This window comes from Vigna angularis, chromosome 4 (assembly GCF_016808095.1).
Source record: "Vigna angularis cultivar LongXiaoDou No.4 chromosome 4, ASM1680809v1, whole genome shotgun sequence".
Lineage (NCBI taxonomy): Eukaryota > Viridiplantae > Streptophyta > Magnoliopsida > Fabales > Fabaceae > Vigna > Vigna angularis.
This window is the reverse complement of record NC_068973.1, coordinates 18429911-18449210: the sequence shown is the minus strand read 5'-3', so window position 1 is coordinate 18449210 and position 19300 is coordinate 18429911. Positions and strand designations below refer to the sequence as shown.

The window sequence follows — 19300 nt, the reverse complement described above, 5'->3', positions numbered from 1 at the left end:
CCCCCTTACACGACTTCAGTGTAGTAGGGAAAAATGCTTCTGGTAATCGATTACGACACTTCTGTAATCGATTACCAGTGTTTTAATTGTGCAAGAACCACCCTGGTAAGCGATTACAAGCTTGTTGTAATCGATTACCAGTGTGTTTTGGTTGGTTTAAGAAAATTTCTATTGTGTTGTAAAGCATATTTTGAAGTTAATTATGTGTAATGATTTGAATTTTTGTAAGCACACATTGTTGTTGATTACATTGTGATGTATTGTTATGTATAGGAAGAGTAATTGATTTCATGTAAATCATAAGACAAAATCATAAATGAAATTTGTAGTATTTTATTGAATTAAAAATGCATTACAAAAGGAAGAAGCTTAAATTAAAAGAAAATGACACTACACATTGAAAGGCATCTAGGAAGATGATCCACCATGTGGACCAAAATGATGATGTAGATAGTCAATGTCGTGCTCCACATGCTCAACTTGAGCATTAATAGTATCAAAACGGTCACCCATGTTCAGCTCCAATTGTTCAAATCTTGCATTCATGATTTCATTGAGTGTATTGAAGTTGTCCCCAACAAATGTTCGGAGATCGTTTATCCCCCTCATGACGTCATCAAATGAACTAGTTTGTTGTTGAACAAGTGGTGGTGGTGGTTGTAGTTGAGGAGGTGGTTGATTTTGACGTTGAGGTGGAGGAGGAGAATTTCTGTGAACCCATCTGTTGTCAGCGTTTCTGGTCAATCCAAATGAATGTATCAATCCTCCTGATATTGTGGTATGCCTACTAGGTGGGACAGATATTTCAGCCTCCAATTGAACTTGAAAATGTTCTAGGATCCGGGTGACCAAAGTTGGATATGGTAAAGGAGCACCTGGCCTCAAAGCCTTCTTCATCCTATGTCGGATGAGATGGGTCCAGTTTATCTGCTTTGCCGTCATTATTATCCACATTATCAGAAGATCTTCCTCGGTTGTTTGTGCAAAGTTAGAAACACGTGGAAACAAAACACGACATATAACATAATGTAATACTCTAGCCTCAACTGTCATATTGTCGGCTAGAATTCTACTCGTAGAGGATTGTGTGGCAAACAAATTAATTGTATGGCTACGTCTATATTGTATTCATCGACCCAATCCTCAAATAATTTACCCTCAAAGTTCAACCCAACAGAGGGAAGGTTGGCAATGGAAGCAAAAATGTTGGGTTTGATAATCATTTTCACATTGTTGACCTCAATTTTCATTGTTCCATTATCAGAAAATTTGAGGTTACTATAAAAGACACGTACCAAATCAGAATAATAACGTGCAACATCGCAAACAAAATCATCCAATCCCATATTTTTTAGCATGCCAAAAAATTCAAAACTGTGACTTTCAAAATATTGGTCATCTAGGTGTTTTGGCTCAATGATTTGACAGTCTTTATATAGCGAGAAATACCTTTCAGCTAGTGCAGGAGTGGAAAATTGAAGATTTTGGTGTGGAGCAGTCGGTGACGGTGGTGGTGAGGGTGAGGGTGAGCTTTCTGGGGTGAAGGTTGACAGCGGCGACGTCCCCCAGTTGTAGAAGATGAGCCCCTAACTCTTTGCCTCTTTGAAGATTCCGCCATTTGAGATTTCAATCGGTGAAAATTGAAGAGAATTGAAAGGAGAGTTGAAAAATGGTGTTTAGAAGTGAAACTTGTGGAAGAGGACTTGATTTTTGAGGTTGGAGAGGAGGGGAAACCGTGTGGAGGCGCTGCAACTCGAGTGGGAACGGTGTGTGTTCGTGAGGAGAGAGAAAAAGTTGAAATTATAGGGTAGGGTTTGGCTGGTAATCGATTACGGGGTTTCTGTAATCGATTACCTGGTAATCGATTACAGAAACCCCGTAATCGATTACCAGCCTCTCTGGTAATGGATTATAGCAAAGCCTGTAATCCCTTACAGGGTGTATCTTATAATCGATTACAGTATAAACTGTAATCGATTACCAGTGTGTGGAGGAACAAAATTTGATTACTTTGTTGCTTTAGTATTAATTGAATGCATTATATATTAAAATTGATTTATATATATATATATATATATATATATTTGTTTTGACATGATGTGATATAATAACTGAAAAGGATAAAAGTTTGATATGATATAAATTTTTGTGATTAATTAAGTAAATATAGACAAATTACATAATTATAAATAAATTGATGAGGCAATCTATCTATGTCCTCTAGTCCCACATGTTGGTCTTCGTCTTTGTCGTTGGCCTCACCTTTGTTGTTGTAGTGTGGGACTCTGCGTGTGTTGTTCTTCATCACTAGGATGACTTTCATTGGACTGTTGAAGGTATTGGAAATCAAGGGTCGGTCGATACACGTTTTGTGACGAAGAAGCGTGTTGGTATGAAGATGGTGGAGTCATTGTCGAGGTTCCAAAATAATTGAAAGGACCTCCACTAAAAGATCATGGACCTTCACTGAACGGTGTTGATGGTGGAAAGGCGAAATAAGAGGTCTCAACCTGAGGATATGTTGATGTCGGTGGGATGTGTTGTTCGAACCTTGAATTCAGAGATGGATGTTGATAGTTGACATGGTTAGAAGCAGACCTTTGTGGATCATGATACGGTGGTGATGCACGGTATGCAGATGGCGGTTGGAACTGTTGTTCGTGCTCGATGTCATACTGCTTAAGACAATGTTTGATTGATGATCGCAAGATAATAAGGCTTTCATAATTTAAAAGGTGGGGATATTGTAGTACCTCTTCGTCGGTTGAATCTTCTATGAGAGCAATATAGCAGATTGTATGAGTTATATACCATTGCATGTACTCGGATTCATCTCGCAAGTGACCATTTTTTTGGAATGGAATACCGTTAAATACACGATTATGCCGGTCATTCCGTAATGCAATCCACTGTTGATGGTGTTCTTGCCAATTCCAATCTGCGCGTCCTCTCATATCCTGTTTATGTTCCTCATCTAGATTCATCGGTGGATGGGGTACATTTTGTCGAAATCCAAATTGATGCATCACACGGTCTGATTGTTGGTATTCTACAACAGAGAAACATATCACAGGCACAACTTCCCGACAAGTCGGGGCACTTCGACTGGAATGATTTGACAAATGTCATCACGTCTGTACGATGTCCATATAAACTGAAGTATTGAAGTTTTTGGTTAAAAACAAATTAAGCCAAATTTGAACAAAATATATACACCAATATTAAGTGCAGAGGTCAAAAATACCTGTCTAGGTGATAGGTCGTCTAACTTTTGACGAAATTGTTGTACAGTTGTCGTGTCATGGAATATTGACTGTGTTGTTCGACACCATCTTTTTGCCAGGGGAAAAACTGCACCAGAAGACTAAATTATATTTTTTCAGATTTACATTATTTAAAAACTAAATTATTTTTATACATCTAAATAGTACATTATTTATTTCTTAACAACAAAAAAACAAATTAGTCTCTCAACATCTATAACTAATACAAAAAACGTGTCATGAAAAGCTTATGATATATTAGAGCACACTGCAAATTACTTTATACGGAATCAAATAAATGTAATACTATACATAGCTTATAATTTACTGAATGCATGCAACCCTATATACATATATGACACTACTATATTGTCCAGTACTCCCTACTTCAAACCGTAACACCCACTTATCAGAAAGTAACCTTCACACTTGAAACTTCATTATATATATGAGTCTTTCACCAATCCATCTTCTCATCCAAACTCCACTGCCAACAACTCTCATTCTACTCCAATCTTATTTTTTCTCCCGCACATCTATAACCTTATGGCATCGGGGAACTTTCCACCATCTTCATCATCGCAAATCATCGACGAACAACCTTTGATATTAGATAATGTTGATGAGTTCAGCACTGATGATGAATTAGACGACATACTTGAAGATGACAACAACGACGACCACATCACACAATCATCTGAACATGTCATTCCAGAGTTGAATGAACGTATGTAGTTCCAGTCAAAGGACGAAACTATTGTTGCAATCAAACATTATCACATAACCAACAGTTACAAATACACCGTCGTTGAATCGAAGAACAACATTTATGTTATTCGTTGTGTGGAATATCACAATGGTTGTCAATGGCGTTTGAGGGCAGCTTATAGCAAAGTCCGTAAATATTGGGAAATCAAGAATATCGACGGACAACATTTGTGTTTCTCAACCATACTATCTCGAGATCATACAAATCTTGATAGTACTCACATTGCCGCGATCATATCAAATTCAGTCCGGACAAACCCATCCATTCCAATCAAGAGTTTGATTGTAGATATTAAAGCTCGATTCGGATATTCTATGTCATACAGAAAAGCTTGGATCGCTAAACAAAAGGCTCTTGCTATGGAGTTTGGAGACTGGGAAGACTCTTATAACCACATGCCGAGGTGGTTGCATGTCGTCAAGGATGCAAACCCAGGTACAATTTTACAATGCACTAGTTCTCCAATGCAGATTGTTGGACAAACCGACAATAATTGCTATATTATGGAAAGAGTTTTCTGGTCTTTCGGTCCTTGCATACAAGGATTCAAATACTGTAAACCCATTCTCCAAGTTGATGGTACATTTCTAACGGGTAAATATCATGGAACTTTGCTCACCGCCATAGCTCAAGATGGGAATAGAAATCTTTTTCCATTGGCCTTTGCCATTGTAGAAGGTGAGACAAAGGAGGCCTTGATATGGTTCTTTCAACTACTTCGAGAACATGTTTGCCCTCAACAAAATATTTGCATCATCACTGACAGAGGAAAGGGTATCCTATCGGCCTTAAGATCGGAAGAAGTTGGTTGGGAACAAGATGGTTTGAACTCTGTTTATTACATACGTCATCTAGCATCCAACTTCAACAACAAATTCAAAAATCATGACCTCAAAAAACAATTCATCAATTTCGGTACTACTACAAACATTTTTAATACACTTTTACTTTTATAATTTTGTAACATTATTCTAAACTTTAATTATTTATTACGTCATTACAGCTTACGAGGTCAAGCAACCAACTGTCACGACAAAACTTACTGCACTAAGAAACCAATACCCACAACAAGTTGATTGGATAGATAAAATCCCATTAAAAAAATGGTCTCAGGCTTTTGATGGAGGGAGAAAATATGGACATATGACCATTAATCTTGCTGAGTGCACCAACTCCATTTTAAAGGGAGCACGTTCGTTACCAATATGTGCTCTCATCAGAACAACATTTGAGAGGACACAATCATGGTTTGTTGAACGAGGATTAAAGGCGAACTATATGATACAAGCAGGACACCAATTTCCTGAACAAATCGCCGACATCATTAGGAAAAATCAACAACAATCCGCATTTTGTCATGTTCATCGCTACAACCGTGAAAATTCTGAATTTGATGTTCAGGAAATTTCAACACCTCACCAATACCGTCCTGTTCCACTTTCCTATAAGGTCAGCCTAAATGAATGGTGGTGTGATTGTGGTCACTTCCAGGCTACTCGTCTCCCATGTCATCATGTCATTGCTGTTTGTGCATTTTCGCATATCCCACTAACCCACGTAATCGATCCAGTGTACAGTCTTAACAACATTTTCAAGGCATATGAAGTACAATTTCACCCAATCCAAACTTCATACCAGATCCTAAAATGCGACGCAAGGCATCCGGAAGACCATCTACAAATAGGATTCATAATGAAATGGATCAATCCTGTAACACCCCTTATAAGATATATTAATAATAATAATAATAATCTTGAAGCATAAATCTTATGAAAGTATTTTTTTTTTTAAAAAACAATACATCACATAAACAAACCATGCGTACATCATAAGTTCATACATTACAACAACCAAATCTTAATTGTTTCCTTAAAATAACAAAATCAAACGAGCATAAATAAGAAAACATTATAAAAATCCCAACAAGTTTTATTTCCATCTCTCTCGAAGAGCTATACTAATCCAGCTTTATCTGCAATACCATCTACTCCCGTACAAGTACGATCATCGCAGGTGGAAACCACAACCACAACATGCAAGGGTGAGTAACCAGAAGTATCACATCATACACCTACTACATATAAACTATAATAATTTCCATGATTTAATATAAATCGACACACATGACATTGCAGACTAGTCTTTCATAAACTAATGTCGTTTCCTTGTAATTCGTCGTCATAACATGTTCTCAATAACAGGCGATTCGAGTCGTCTTCCATCGCGACTTCAGACCTATCTCCCCGACTCCTCAAGGACTAACGAGTAAAAATATCGATACTACGCGTAACGATACACTATACTCAACACGAGCCGAAGTCATTGGGCGAGACATTCACCTCCTCGCGCAGAAGAAGGTGACACTCGAATCTCAGTCTCACGCGAGACTCGCATTTATTATAATATTAATGCTCACAAGACAGACGAAGTTACAAGTAAATAACATAGTGTATGTACCACATCAAACAAAATAAACGTGCTCAATCACGAATTCATACATATTCTCAATAACATGTATAAATAAATCAATATTAGATCAAGAAAATAACCAACAATTCTCAATAATTGTTTTAAAATACTATTTGTACACATAATTCATTTCAAGAGCAAATAAACCTAGACAACATTATTTGTAGAATACTATTTGGACGACCACTATTCACCGGACACTGTGGAACGAACACTACTGGATGAACGCCATTTTCCAAACACCAGGCCGAACACTATTTGGACGGACGTCATCAAATCACACTATCAGGTCGAACGTACAAAACCGAATGTTGAACACCATTAGGCCGAACACGAAAACCGAACACCATATTCAATTAAACACTATTGGGCCGAACGCTATGATTGAGTACTTAGGCCGAACACTAAACCATCGAACACCATATTAAAATTGAACACTATTCAGCCGAACGCTAAAACCGAACATCTCATTAGATTAAACACTGTTCAGCCGAACGCTAAATCCGACCACCTCACTCAAATTGGATACTGCTAGGACGAACGTTAAGATTAATCTCTTATGCTCAACACTTAAAAACACCAAACGTTATTAAATCGAATACTATTAAGTCGAATACTATTTGAACGAATGCTAAGATTGAAGCCTGAGAAAAAGATGATCAAGATCGAACGCTATCCATCATTAATACCCTAAGACCGAACGTTACAACTACCTAAGAATACTTACATAAGGCCGAACGCTCACAATCTGAATAAAACCAAGACCGAACGCTCACAATCAGAATTAAACCAAGACCGAACGCTCAAAATCAACAATTCCCCAACATCGAACGCTAAAATCCACAATTCACCAAAATCGAACGTTCATTATTTAAACATAAGAACATCAGATTTAAGACCGAACGCTATGATAACTAATTCACCAAAACGAACGTTCAAGATCTTAAACTAAGAATATCAAATTGAAGACTGAACGCTTACTAATACACCCAAAAATGAACCTACCAGATTCAAACCTAAGAATATCAAATTTAGATCGAACGCTTAAATCACTAAAACATCAAAATCTAACGCTCAAGATTTAAGCCTAATCATACTAAATTCAGTCGAACACTACAGTCACCCATACACGAAGACCGATCGCCGAACGCTCACAAAACAAGCCCAGAACGAACGCTAATGCTCGTTACTGGAGGACACGGGACCAAACGGTTATTTGGCCGACCATTGGTCGAGCCTTTTTGGGACGAACGTCTAATATGATACTAACTTTCACCATGGGCGAACGCTAATGCTGGGTACATCAGAAAATAAAACCAAATGCTCAGGAATTTTGGCCGACCACTAATTTGATCGAGCCATTTGGACGAACGCGCGTTCTGCAGAATTCTGCAGAATCGCACCAGATTTCCAGAAACCCAGAAACTCCCAATTTTCATCCCCAAATTCCCAGATTTGCATTAATACAGTATGATTCAACAATCAAACAAAAGATCTAACTCCCCTTACCTCTTGAAGACTTCCTTAGTGAATCTTGAATCTAGAAATGCAGTATCTTGATCTCCTTTCAAATCCAAAAGCTCTCCACTTCTCCTCTCCCAGATCTCGCAGCAAGCTTTTCACTCTTCCAGAAAATCAGAATCCAGCCCCTTTGAATCCATGGAGTCTTCCCCTTAAGAGGAAGGATGACCTGGACACTCCACTGTCGGACAAACCTCAACCGTTCCCTTCCACTCCTCAGTGCCAAGCACACTATGAAGAGCTGATGATGAAGATTCCTGGCGGCTGGAGCACTTCCAGGTGGAGAGACCCACCACTCACAACTGCTGCCCACTTTGCTGAATGGGAAGCCTCTCCATTTCAACGTGCAGCCGCCCACTACTCCACTTCCATAAACGTGCAGTCGCTCCCTACCCTACCACTTAGAAACGTGCAACCCTCCCCCACTTCCTCTCTTTTTTTTTCTTTTTTTTTTTTTAAATGGATGCTCGGTCCTTACAAATCCAATCCAGATAAGCCAAAAAATTGCTCTTACTACCGCAACGAAGGTCATCACCGGGGAAATTGTCCATTTCGTCATTAGTTATTTCTTAATCTTACCCAATTGTAATCAAATCGATTATTAATATATTACTATTAGTATTATTATTTCTTATTAATATTACTTTTCTCTTTTCTTCAAATTTGTCTCCATTCATTAAATAATAACCACAATTTCTTTTTTCGTATAACACAAACAGTACATAAAATATGTAAACTGCAAATTAAATTTTCTAAAACCAACCAAAACACACTGGTAATCGATTACAACAAGCTTGTAATCACTTACCAGGGTGGTTCTTGCACACTTAAAACACTGGTAATCGATTACAGAAGTGTCGTAATCGATTACCAGAAGCATTTTTGCCTACTAAACTCAAGTCGTGCAGGGGGGTCACGATTTCAACAACGTGTAATCGATTACCACTATCTTGTAATCGATTACAGGACCCAAAAGTCGTTTTTGGGGTGCACGACTTCACCACTAGTCAAATGCACAGTGTGAAGTCGTGCAATGGGGGCATGACTTCTTCATTTGAAGTTGTTTTGGCCCCCACGACTTCCTTTTTGGTCAAAATTTGCCTATTTACGTAATATTCTAGGCAAATATGCTAGTTTGGTGCAAAAGCCGGAGTAGGATATGAGGAGGGATGAGTAGAAACTTTTTGATTGGTGTGGGACCCACTGTGGTAGTTTGCTAGAAGTGAGATTAATTAAATATGGGTGTGTTATACTTTACGTGAAACTTTCTTGGTAGAGGATGGATTTTTGGTTATTTTGGGTTGGATATTATTATTTATTTTAAAGGGAGTTTTCGTTTGGGATTGTTTAAATATTCGAAACGTTAGTTAACTTAGTTTTATTTTAGTATTATATTATAATAAATAAATATTAGAATAATTTTATTTAATATTTATATTATGATATATAAATATTATAATTATTAAGTTTAGCATGGGTTAAACTTTTGGCTGTCATAAAATTAAATTATATAATAACAAAGTAGTTTGTTGTTTTGTTAGTAAATACGTATAAATTAAGAGTTGGCAGGAGTGATTTTCATAATTTAATACGAGGGATTGAGGGATTATTATGTATGTACATTATAAAAGTAAAATACTTTTATGTGTTGTGGTGATATTTTATCGTGGTAATTTTATATGTTTATGTGATGATTTATTTGATGTAGTAGTATTTTATAAGATGTTGTGGTGTTGTATATGAAGACGTATTTTATATGGGGTAGTAAAATCTTGTGTTTGAGGAGTTGATGTTTATTATTGAGATTAAGTGCGGAATGTGTTGAGATTTTGCTATAAACCTTGTGATTGGTGAATAATGCATGTTATTGATAAGTTAATGTCTAGTATTGAGATTAAAGGGGGAATGTAATGAGATTGTGTTATAAGCCTTGTGATGGGTGAGCAATACATGTTATGTAAGGATTTGTAATGTGAATATGAAGCTATGTTATTTCCTTGTATTGTCGTCGGTCATGTGTGAGCTTTTCGTACTGCGCTATGTTAAGAATGTGTTGGACTCTCGTTTAGAGATAGTTATTCAAGTGTCACTTCCCTCTGCGTAGGGAGGTGGATGTCCCGCCCAAAAGGCTTCGACTCGTGCTGAGTATAGTGCACTGGTGCGCGTAGGGCTAGTGTATTTACTCATTAGTCCTTGAGAAGTCGGGGAGATAGGTCAGAAGTTGCGATGGAAGACGACTCAAATTGCCCTATTAGTGAGAACAGGTCCCTGTTAGTGATAACAGGTCATGACGACACAGTAGAAGGAAACGACATTGATTCCTGAATGGTGTGGCTATGATATTAATGCGTTGATGGAATATGTTATATGATTATATTACTCTGTGATTAAAATTAAATATGTTTTGTTGTATGTTATGATATTTCTAGTTGCTCACCCTTAAATGTTGTGGTTGTGGTTTCCACCTACGATGATCGTACTTGTACGAGAGTAGATGGCGTTGCAGATAAGACTGGATTGGCGTAGCTGACGTGAGAGTTGAGATCTTTTTTTTTGGGAATGATTTATTCTATTTAAAAGTTTTCAGACTTGGTATTTTTATTGTAAAAGATATTATTTGAGATTTTCGTTTTGAACAGACCACGTTTATTATTATGTTTTGCTTCCCCATTTTAATTGAATAAAGTTTGATTATCCGAAATAAATGTTTTATAGAAAAGTTTTGAAAAAAAATTTACACCGTGACATTTCAAAAATCGGGGTGTTACAAGATCAGTATTGTGTACACAATCCATAGATTGTGGTTTCCTTGTGCGTGTTTCCAGGAAGAAAATGTGTGGTTCTTGTATCTTTGAGAAGGGTTTCAAAGGGGTACTAGAGAGATGATTGTTCTTTCTATAGTGTGTTTGTTCCTATAGTAGATTTGTGAGTTGTAGAGGAGATTACATTGAGAGTTGGTCTCTATAAGTCTTGCTGTATTAACTCAATCTTTATACTGGAAGGTCTTTCAATCTCAGGTTGATTGAAAGGGGCTTAATGTAGGCATAGAGGCCAAACCAGTATAAAAATCTGTGTTTATTTTCTATCCCTTCACTCTTTTACTGCATTATTTTCTTTATTGTCTTTTGTGTTCAAGAAAGCTCTAAAGATTTTTCAAAAGATAATAAAAGAACATATTTTCAAGAAGAACCAATTCACCCCTCTCTTGGTGTTGAGAAATAAGGCCTAACTATTCTTACAGTTTGATGGTGAGGGTGCGGTGTTTGGTGACTCAAAGAGAGGTTAGGCCAACTCTAATAGGAAGGTGACTAGTGGGACCTTATGAGTTGCTCTAGTCTTGATCTTAAGGAGAGTAGTATGACCATAAATGGGAACATAAAATTAATCAACATCAAATATGAATACATGAGAGAAGACATCTCTACTTATAGGCTAAGGGTGTCTCCTAAAAACCCTAAAAATCAAAACTTTGCATGCCTACCCAAGTGGCCTTCAACTTTTAGAAATCCTCTTCAATGAGGGAAGGACATGTGACCACTAACTTTTAGAAATCTTATCAATTCCTAGAGTTCCACGTGGCCACTACTAAAGCTAAATAATCTCAAATGGAAGTATGAAATATGACACATACTTTCCACATGGTTTGAATGGTCGCAGAGACGTTGATGAACGAACCCATGCGTCGTGGAGATGGGTCGCGCCTGAGCCAACAAATTCCACCTCCCCTCCCTACAACACCCAATTAGAAATAGAAAAAGGGAAATGAGAACAACCTCTCACTTCCTACGAATGAACCAAAAATAGAGTGAAGAGGAAGGGAGTTTCCCTTTCCTGTGAAACACCACCCAAAACCGAGACAAAGGAAAAAAAAGAATGATGCTTACCTTCCCTGCATCGCAAGCCCGAACTAGAAGTAAAAGGAAGAAGTAAACCCTCCTTAAGTGAGGATCTTGCACCAAAACCGCTATGACACCCAAGGCTAGTTTGTTTATGAACAACTAAACAAAGTTTGAGGAAAAATGTTTTGATTAGTAAGTGGGTTTAATTGAATTGCCCAACACTAGTGCATAAACATCGTATAACGTCATGCGTTCAACGTCCAACCGCTGAATAACCAACGCTAAAAATGACCGGTGACATTTTTGTAAATAAATGCAATTATTAGACGTCGTTTAGAATTGACGTTAATTTGTTATATTGGGTAAATTTTGCGAAAATGATTGGCGCGAAGGTGAAAATGTATTTACGTATGACGTCGAATTCCCTAGAATTAGACGTCAAAAGGATATAAAACGTCGAATGCCCCAGCGTTACACGTTAAAAGGTTAATGAATTCAATAAAAATTTGAGTGGAAAATTGGAAATTAATTCACTTTAACTCAGCGCGCGATACTCTCTTCTTTGCTCAAACTTTTCTAGAACGAAGTTTGACGACTATCACATGTAATCTTTCTTTCATTTGTTATAAATGTATGTTAATTAACTACTTTAGGTATGATTTTCGTTTTTTTTGGCCGATTATTTTCGTGTTGTTGTCCTTCATAGACGCATTCTGCTTTCTCTCTCACGGGTGACAACACTTTATTTCGATGAACCCACCTTTTCAAGGTTAGTTTTCGTTTTCGTTTTGAAGAACTTATTTGTTGAACTTGTTGTTATGTTTTTTGTTGAACTTGTTTGTTGTTGTTGTTTGGTTGAACTTGTTTGTTGTGGTTGTTTGATTGAACTTGTTTGTTGTTTGTTATTGTTGTTCGTTGTTGATGCTACACTACACGTTCATAGTTCATGCTTTATAAAATACCAAAAACTAAAATTTGTTGTTTTTCTGCTTTTGAGGTCTCGTAGAATTGTAAAAAAAGGATCACAATTAATTAAAAAAACAAAAAAAATTTATTAACGTCGAATATTGACAAAATTCGATGTTAATTTTCTTTATTATGAACATCAAATTGTTCTATGTTCAACGTCAATTTAACGTCTCCCGATATGATGTTGACCTCAAATTCGACATGAAAGGCCGAAAAATACCGACGTTATATGATGTTTTTCTACTAGTGCAATTAGGATTAGAGGTAATTAGAAATTATCACTAAATAGTGATTAAAAGATTCCTATTCCCTAATTATTTCTAATTGTGTTTGAAAGGAAACCTTAATCTCTAATTATTTCTAATTATAATTAAAATGAAACACTAACCCCTCATAATTTTTTAATTATAATTAAAAGGAAATAATAATTCCTAATTTATTCATCTTGTCTCACATTTCAAATTTTTCTAGTAATTACTCACTTTCCTTTAAACCATTATTCCAATGTTTACTTGCTAAAATTAGATTCATGTGTGCATATAAATGAGAACCAACATTTATTGGTCCTAGAATAAAATTTCCATGGTATACAGACTACCATAATCTCATAATTCACCCAAACAATCATATGCACTCCGATAAATCATTCAAAACATTCAAAATTACTATCGATTAAATAAATAAATAATTACATATGGTAAGCTTCCCATATCTTGGTTAATTCTAGAGCTTTATCTACACAAGATCAATCAATGCATAGTCTCTCATGCTTCGACTATCTATATAGAAATTCATTTCTCCTCTTTAAATTTCAGTCTCTTTGTCTCATAGTACTCTCTTTCTTTTCCTCTCAATTTGTACGTGTCTAAAAGCATAACTGATATATTTCAAATCTTTTATTTTTTATAGCTTATTTTATTTCAACTGCAAGCATTTACTTTCTATACCCCCATTTATAATTTCTACACCTCAATACACAAAGGGAAAATTCATTCTTATCCTTAGGTAAAAATATAACTAAATAAACAAAGGTTTCCCATCAAACTCTCTCCCTAAGATTTGAACTCCCATCCATTCAATCTTAAACAACCATCTCTATTAACAAGCCAACACATCACATTGAGAATATCAGACATCATAAATTTAACAACCATACAATAACATGTGTTGCACTTATATCAACAAAATAAATAAATAACATAACATTTATGTTCTAACAAAGATATAAGCACAAGACCGCTTAGCCCATCAAGGAGGTCTCACCAAGTGAGATATACATCACCTTGTTAAACATATCAACTTTTAAAAGAAATATACTCAAGTCTTGTAGAATGAAGTGCTTATCTTTGTGGGTCTAAGTGGTGAAACATATTTGTTAAGCAAAGTCAAGCTTGTTAATCCTTTTGTGGGTCAAAAAAAAGTGTTATTCATCTCTTGTCTATCAAGAGAGGTGTATTCTAAATGTATACTCTACTTCATTATTCTAAGTTATTGGTTTATTTTAGTAATAGTTAATCCCTATTTTAGAAAGATTAACAACTAGACATAAATCTTTTGATCTGAACCAGTATAAAAGTCACCACTGCAAACTTCTCTTCCTTATCCTCCTTTGTTTACTTATTATTATTCAAAGTAATTTTTTTGACTTACCATTTCATAGTTCATCGATATCAAATATCTCTAACCTTCCATTCAAGGGTAGTAACCTAGATCTCACTCTTGTTTCCTTATACGTGAATCCAATTGCATTTCAATCTTGGAACTCCTCTCTCACCTAGAATTTGTTTCTTTTCTTTTAGTAGCTTGTTTACCTTTTTCTTTACTTTTGATATAAAAATGAAAAAATATTAACCATTACCTATTGGATATTGATTGAGGAAATAAAATACTTCTCTTTCAGAAAATAGAAATACGTAATTGAATATAAATAAAATGCAGAAAACCTTTGGTATTGAATAAATATTTTCGTACTAAGAGATCATGATTTCTCGGAATCACGGACCTTAAGAATTATTATTTTAAGAGTGACTAAAAAGGAATATACTACTTTTACTAAGATCTAGTTTGTTATCACACTAGAGGATTCAATTAGAATAATATAGTAATTTTTTTTACCAAAAATATAATTTGAGAATTTAAATTTTCGCCTCGCCACGAAATTTTTTATTGTAAACTTTACTAATGGTATTCTGTTCGAACGTTAAACTGAGCATGGGAATCAAACTTTTCCAACTTTAATGTAGGAAGTTGATTTTGTTTTACCAAATAATGCTTTGCTCCGTCCTATTATTATTTACTATTGTGTAAGGAGAAAAGCCCAAGAAGGAGAAAAGCCCAATAAGGAGAAAAGCCCACAGTGTGAAGGGAAAAAGAAGAAAGAAAGAAGAAGGTTAATTTGGCGGTCTCTTCGGCGATAAGACCGCAACGTCATAGCCCTACTCACCAGCCTTTTTCTTCTGCTTGGTTGGTACACTACACTTTTTTTTTTCCATACAAGTGCAGCCACACCTCGCCAGGTACGCAAGCTTTCTCTTTCTCTCTCTTCAATTCCAAGCCTGAATCTAAAATTCAAAGCACAGAACAAACAAACCCATATTTCCAAAACCTACCTGTCAACTCAAGCAGAGTGATATAGAGTATCATATCATATCTTATCCCTCTTCTATCGCACGCACAACATAACTAACTGTATGTCAGATGTGATCATTTTCTAAACCCTAGCATAGCATAGCATAGCATCCTTGTGTGTCCTTTCACTCTGTTTCTGAAATTTCCTTTTTCTTTTTGTAGATGGATAGGTATCAGAGGGTAGAGAAGCCCAAGGATGAGACTCCGATAAACGAGAACGAGATACGCGTTACTACTCAAGGAAGAATGAGGAATTACATCACCTACGCTACCACACTCTTTCAGGTTTCTTTCTCTTCTACCATCACTCTCTTCCCCTCCCTCCATTTTTATTCATATTTTTTTCTCAAATTAATTGGCCTGAACTCGCCGTTTATTTAATTGTCTCGGTGTCGATACTATTGCTTCGGTTGCTCGAATCAGATTAATGCTGTCTTGTTGTGTTCTTACACTGTTTGTTCTGGATCGCCTTAAATTGGTATTAGCGGATTGAAATTTGTTTGGAATGATTACAGCAAGGAGGAGGGATTTTTAAGATTGAAGTTTTAGTAAAACCTTGATATTTTACATGCGCTTGGTTTTCAAATGGAATCTCTTTCTCTACGCACGCGTGTTACAGAATGGAGTGGCTAGATCATTCAGATGTGTTTCTGAACCCAGGTAATTGAAAATATGATCATAGGAAAAACACAAGAAAATCGTATCCCAACACTGGAGTGAATTGACAAGCAATGACAATTAACATGTGAAGAATCCGATAACAGAAAAATGTTAGGGTTGGCTGAACTTTTGGCAGTAGGCAATCAAATAAATTTAGAAAACCCTTCATAAAGTAGAAAAAAATGCACAACCAAAGAAGACAATATTCTGGTAAGTTAACGTGACTGATTTATGTAAGAGAGAACACACTAGAGCCTATGCTATGCAGGTCATTCAGGGATAAAACTTAAAGGATGGATTTTTTTTATAATTCTCTGTAGAAATATGATTCATGAAAATTACCCCGTTTTGTGATATTCCTTTACTTCTTTGTTTGTGAACTTGATGAATTTTCTTTTCACGCACTGAAAAAACGAACAATACTATGTAAATTATCTAATTGTTAGCGTAATCATCTTCCTGCTTAGCGCCTTTAGTGTTGTGTGGGCCTATCTCTCTCTATTTCTGTTTTTAAACTACATCATTTTCATTGATTTTCTGCTGGTCATAAGGTTTCTCCCTTTTTTTCTGGTGCGATCCATCCATGAAAGTATAATTTTATCTAGAATAAACCGATATTTTTTTTTTTATTTTTATCAATTCTTCTTGTTCCATATGTATTTTCTATAGGAGAAAGGATCCAACGAAATTGTTCTCAAAGCAATGGGGCGCGCAATAAATAAGACTGTAATGATTGCTGAACTGATCAAGGTGAGAGGATCGATATCTGTATGGAATGTGTTAATCTGCTTTTATTCATATTACTTTTGCGAGTTGTACGGTTTTGTTATTTGTTTCAGAGAAGGATTATTGGCTTGCATCAAAATACCGTAATTGGATCAACTGATATAACTGACACATGGGAACCACTTGAAGAAGGCCTTCTTCCGTATGTATTGTTATTTGTTCTATACTACCTTGTCATATACCAAACTTGTGTTTGGGAGTGATTTTTTTGGTTTTGTTATATATTGAACAGTTTGGAGACTACTCGCCATGTTTCGATGATCACAATTACCTTGTCAAAAAAGGAACTGGATACGTCCTCCACAGGGTAAGCACTTCTGTGTTGTTGTATGTCATCTGTATTTCTGAATGTACCTGTTTGATGCCTTCTATATTAAGAGGTGTCATTTACGAGACAAGGTGCTAGATCTCTAGTTAAGATTGGTTTCATTATTCTCTTTCATTATCAATAATGCAATGAAGATGTGGGAACATGTTAGGTAATGGATTTTTAAGTAAAGACCCTTTCTATTGTGCTGTTTTACTTAACCTTTTTGACTTTCATGTGGACTGATAGAAATATTCAACTTCATTTCTTTTTATTGTAATCAACTCTGATGATTATAAATTTGCAGTTTTCATTTTTTGCTTTTCTAAACTTTGGCTTTTTAATTTTCACTATTGGAATGATTTTCACTTTGCTTTTCTAATGCAGATATCAACCTCCACTTCCAGTTGATCAAGTAAAACCTTTAAATGAATATGAAGAGGAAGGAGGTGAATTGATTAGATTTTTCTTTTAATATTTCAAAGAGTGAATGTTGACTGATATTGATCTGATGTAGAAGCCTCACCAAGGATGCGAGGAAGAGGGCGTGGTCGTGGAAGGGGCCGGGGTAGAGGTATTGCTAAGTACTTTGTTTCACTAATTGACTGTAAATGACGTATTATATATAGATTATGGAATGATCATAAAATGATTTCTTTAACTTTTTGTTGGGGTTTCGCTAAAATGTAAAAGCTGCTTACTAGGAAAAAATGTTATTCTTAGGAATTTACAATGGAGGTATGGAATATGGTGATGGTTGGGCTGGTGGACGTGGCTATGGTGGAAGAGGCCGTGGCCGGGCCAGAGGGCGTGCTTTTCGGGGACGGGGACGAGGCTATGGTGCCCAGCCAGTTGGGTACTATGACTATGGTGAATATGATGCTCCACCTGCCCCACGTGGTAAGCCGATGAAAGTTATTGTTTAAATTACAACTATTGTATTATCAGATAACATTTTGATTGAGTTATTGGTTGCATGGTTGATGATTTTGATTTTAACTCCTATTTTATTGCTGTTTGCATTACACGGCGCCTGTGATTAAGTCAGGCTATACCAGAAACTGAAGAAAATTACTTCATTTGATTTCATACAGTTTTCCTTGATATCTATCTAATTTCCTCTGTTCTCTTTCATCCCTTCTTGTATCAGCCTTTTGGAGTTTTCATCCTAGTTAGCTGATACCTTAGTGGACCAGTTAATATAATTTTTATTTGATGGTTTTGTAGGCCGTGGTCGTGGAAGGGGAAGAGGTCGTGGTCGTGGAAGGGATCGGGGAGTAGCTGCTTGAAGTTCTTGTTGCTTATCATGTATATGTTCAGTTAGAAGGTGTTGCCGCTGTTTAGTTCTTGTGAGATTTACTTTAATTTTGGTTTATTTGAAGCGTTCAATGTTGCAGCCATGTTCCTGCAGTTTTTATTATGTAGTTTCCCCCTCCCTCCCCCTCTGTAACCTCTAATTTTGCTTAGTTGGGTAGGTCAAGTTAGATATATTTCCGTTGTTTAAAGATAAAATCACAATTGTAAAATTTCTTAATAGGAATTATTGCAGCAATATTTTTTCTCGAATTTTGATTTATGTGATTTGTTTTGTACATTTCGAAGGAATTGTATTTTTTTTTTCAATTTTATAAGATAAATTTTACAAAGCAAAGGATGAAACACGCAATTGGTGCACATTTGATTTCTTGTGTAGACTGAAATTTTGGGAAGGAGTCGGCATAAAAGTAGAGTTTGTAGATGAGAAATTGAATTCTGCGTCAACTTTAGCGCAACACCTTCGATTGTGAGCATATAGCAGTATTAATTAAAAGAAAGGAGCATGATATATTAATTATCCTTCATCTTTTATATAAAATTCAATAACAACCGAAAAAAAATATTTTTTTTTCATTTTAAAATTCATTTATATTTCTCATTATCACAAATATGATATTTTATTATTAAAATAAATTGTCACACTATATTGTTTAGAAAAATGATAGTTGTGAAAGTATCGTTTCTTTTCATATTATTATTGTTACTATATGGGTTATAGTTTGAAATTCCTTCTAATATTTAGTGGTTATTTTTCATTAAGGTTCATTCTTAT

The 19300-nt window shown here is 35.8% G+C and overlaps 1 protein-coding gene across 3 annotated transcripts; it reads left to right on the top strand.

Moving 5' to 3' along the window:
- Positions 1–15197: 15197 nt before the first annotated feature.
- LOC108330062 (uncharacterized) lies at positions 15198–18777 on the top strand. Of its 3 annotated transcripts, none has more exons than XM_052876613.1 (9): positions 15198–15346; positions 15621–15743; positions 16788–16868; positions 16958–17046; positions 17137–17211; positions 17599–17660; positions 17732–17785; positions 17935–18111; positions 18439–18777. In XM_052876613.1, exons 2-9 carry the CDS (start codon positions 15621–15623, stop codon positions 18498–18500), a joined length of 723 nt encoding a protein of 240 aa, XP_052732573.1. In that variant the 5' UTR covers positions 15198–15346; the 3' UTR covers positions 18501–18777. The 3 variants fall into 3 exon arrangements, with proteins under 3 accessions (XP_052732573.1, XP_017420009.1, XP_017420011.1); XM_017564520.2 differs by having other exon boundaries at positions 15199–15346; positions 17729–17785; XM_017564522.2 differs by lacking the exon at positions 15198–15346 and adding an exon at positions 15354–15518 and having other exon boundaries at positions 17729–17785.
- The last annotated feature ends 523 nt before the right edge of the window (positions 18778–19300 follow it).

What these genes read in the sequence shown, in the direction of transcription:
- LOC108330062 (XM_017564520.2), top strand. Translation starts at nt 15,621, where the DNA reads ATGGATAGGTATCAGAGGGTAGAGAAGCCCAAGGATGAGACTCCGATA. An exon ending in TGAATATGAAGAGGAAGGAG is followed by an intron (nt 17,661 to 17,728) that starts GTGAATTGATTA and finishes GATCTGATGTAG; the next exon opens with AAGCCTCACCAAGGATGCGA. An exon ending in TGGAAGGGGCCGGGGTAGAG is followed by an intron (nt 17,786 to 17,934) that starts GTATTGCTAAGT and finishes TGTTATTCTTAG; the next exon opens with GAATTTACAATGGAGGTATG.